The 2874-nt window shown below is 35.9% G+C and overlaps 1 protein-coding gene and 1 long non-coding RNA gene across 2 annotated transcripts in view; one reads left to right on the top strand and one right to left on the bottom strand.

Annotated features, from left to right (window-relative positions):
- LOC107663907 (uncharacterized) overlaps positions 1-2874 on the top strand; it is an 18652-nt gene that overhangs the window by 11240 nt on the left and 4538 nt on the right. The window lies entirely within an intron of this gene.
- fev (FEV transcription factor, ETS family member) overlaps positions 1759-2874 on the bottom strand; it is a 3030-nt gene continuing 1914 nt past the window's right edge. Inside the window, exon 3 of the mRNA XM_016454309.1 lies at positions 1759-2693. Coding sequence (XP_016309795.1) covers positions 2149-2693 — 545 coding nt within the window. The 3' untranslated portion in view covers positions 1759-2148. The remainder of the gene's footprint in view (positions 2694-2874) is intronic.

The following is a 2874-nucleotide window of genomic DNA, read 5'->3' as shown; positions in this document are numbered from 1 at the left end:
TATATATATACACACACACACACACACACACACACACACACACAAACACACATTATAGAATTTTAAAAAAAAAGAATAAATTAAAATTACTTTATAAACCACCCAAGCAGGTTGTGTTATTACTTTGGCTACAGAAACACACAAAGAACAAATATAACAGGTCATGATTTTTACATTGATAATTTTAATGTACCGTCACAAGCAAAATACATTATAACTAAATAATCAGTTGAGTGAAAACAAGGCAAGGACACAGACTGCTGATCAGTCTTTGCGTGCTTAAGTGGACCATACGAAAAAAAAATTCTTTAGGGTTTATTATGACATACGCTTCTTAAAATGTAGCCCTATGCCCAATATTCAATGAGTCAATGTCGACGTTAAATAAATAACGAAATATCAAAGCGCTTTACATAAGTGTTAACTATGCTCGATTACAAGTAGCGAACATATTTGAAGAGTTCAGATGCAAAAGCCTCCAAGTGCCATCTTAAACATTCTTCTAAAATTAGCATTTTTCTCAGGCTCCTATGTTCAGTTATTTCACTTTAATGGCAATGAAAATAACCTATTCATTGCTATTAAAGAGAACAAAGAGTGAAAAATTTAAGGGGGTCTGAATACTTTCCGTACCCACTGTATATATATATATATAGATATAGATTAGATGCTCTTTGTTGTTATCGTTTACATTTTCACTTTCCCTACTTAGCGCAAATAAAAAGGTCACTATTTTTAAGTAATAATAACAACAACAACAATTGTACATTTACTCTACTGTATTTGGGTGTAACTATTTCTGTAGGATTACTTGTAAACTGATCATTTTTTTTAAACATTATAGGTCATAGAAAGTTAAAACCATATTAAAGACATTTTCTATGTAGTACTTTTATATTTTTGACAAATGCACAGATGTGTATTGATTATTTTGGAGAAGAAAATAATTATGTAATTTCAATATAGGGGAGGCCAGGGCTGGTTGTCACAACAAAAATAATTATCTCATTTCAATATAGGGGAGGCCAGGGCTGGTTGTCACAACAAAGTGTTTCATAATTGTTTTGCTCTTTAAATGTAGAATAAAAGCTTAAAATAGTTAGGCAGGTTCTTTTGTGACAACTTGCCCCATATAGCGTAAGTACTGTTGGAGCATATTATGTTAAATGGGCTGTGTCTTTCCTCCTGGGCAATAATGGAGGAAAAGTTCAAAAGTTCAAAACCAAGTGTTTAAGATGTGTCTACACAAAAATTAACTTTCAAAAATAAAGCGAGCATAAGAAATATTTAAAAGTGTGACGATTAAGTAAAACATAGAGGCTCCTTGATTTTTTTTGTTATTTATCTCATATACAAATACTGTTTTGACTGAACGAAAGCACCAAGTCTGTGCAGGCACTTTCTCTAAGTCTGTTGGCCAGACTAGAGCTGGATTTACTATGCCCAATATTCAATGAGTCAATGTCGACGTTAAATAAATAACGAAATATCAAAGCGCTTTACATAAGTGTTAACTATGCTCGATTACAAGTAGCGAACATATTTGAAGAGTTCAGATGCAAAAGCCTCCAAGTGCCATCTTAAACATTCTTCTAAAATTAGCATTTTTCTCAGGCTCCTATGTTCAGTTATTTCACTTTAATGGCAATGAAAATAACCTATTCATTGCTATTAAAGAGAAATTACTGAACCTACACACGAGAGCCTGAGAAAAATTATAATTTTAGAAGAACATTTCAGATGGCGCTTAGAGGCTTTTGCATCTGAACTCTTCATTTTTGCTTCTTACCATTTGTTCTCATACCATGTAGACTTTTCTCCAACATTGCGTTCATTTTCTCTTCACTTCTGCAGACTACGAAGAACCAGCTGATTGTAATGACGAATTAACCAGTGACGAAGTGTTATTTTCCATAAAATGGCGCTAAATTGCTTTCTTATCTTAAAGTGATCAGTATTAACAATCCACCAAATGTTATCCCCAATTATCCTTTCAACCGAATAAAGGCCTTTTCACTTTTTTTTTCTTATCTGGGTATGATTGGAATATTAGTCTACAATGTTGAAATCAGTTGCGCTTTTGAATAGGCCCTATTAGTCTTATGTAGTCTATCAGCGCGCACTCCTGAGGCAAATGAAAAAAATCAGTTAATAGTGACTACTGATATTATTCAGGTTATTTAAACTGTTGATATTGTTAACGCAACTTATATGTGACGCAGACATGGCACCGAAGGGTCCTGGCGGTTGCAGGTTGTGGCTGTGATAAAGGGTCGGAGGAGATCCGGGCCAGTATGAGAACCCCGACGGACCAGCACCTGGAGCAACCAGACTGAGTTTGGAAATGCCTGAAAATTGGATGGGAGCGAAGTTGCTCTGGAATTTGTAAATAGCTTGTTCGGTTGAGGAGGGCTGGCACACTTGCGCCAGGCCGTTAAAGTCAAATTTGTACGCGTATCGCTTTCCGTGCACCTTGGTCATGATGTTTTTGTCGTAGTAATAGCGCAAAGCTCGGCTCAGTTTGTCATAGTTCATGTTCGGTTTACTCTTGCGTTCCCCCCACCGTCTGGCCACCTCGTCTGGGTCTATCAGTTTAAACTCTCCATTGGTGCCCTCCCAGGCGATGCAGGTCATATTGGCGCTGTCTGACAGCAGCTCCAGAAGAAATTGCCATAGCTGGATTTGTCCACTTCCTAAAATGCAAGTAAAGTAGGCTTACAGAAATATAGGGAAAGCAAACAGACAGACCTTTTGTAATCAGTATTCTTTGTAAAGAGTGAGAGTAAAGGGCATTCTTCAAAAGCTTAACAAAATCAGTCTTTTTACAACAAAAAAAAGTTTTACTGTAGCGTTCTTGAGAAACTTATATATATA

The sequence above is a fragment of the Sinocyclocheilus anshuiensis genome, unplaced genomic scaffold, assembly GCF_001515605.1.
Source record: "Sinocyclocheilus anshuiensis isolate Anshui unplaced genomic scaffold, SAMN03320099.WGS_v1.1 scaffold976, whole genome shotgun sequence".
NCBI lineage: Eukaryota > Metazoa > Chordata > Actinopteri > Cypriniformes > Cyprinidae > Sinocyclocheilus > Sinocyclocheilus anshuiensis.
This window is presented reverse-complemented; position numbering and strand designations above follow the sequence as displayed.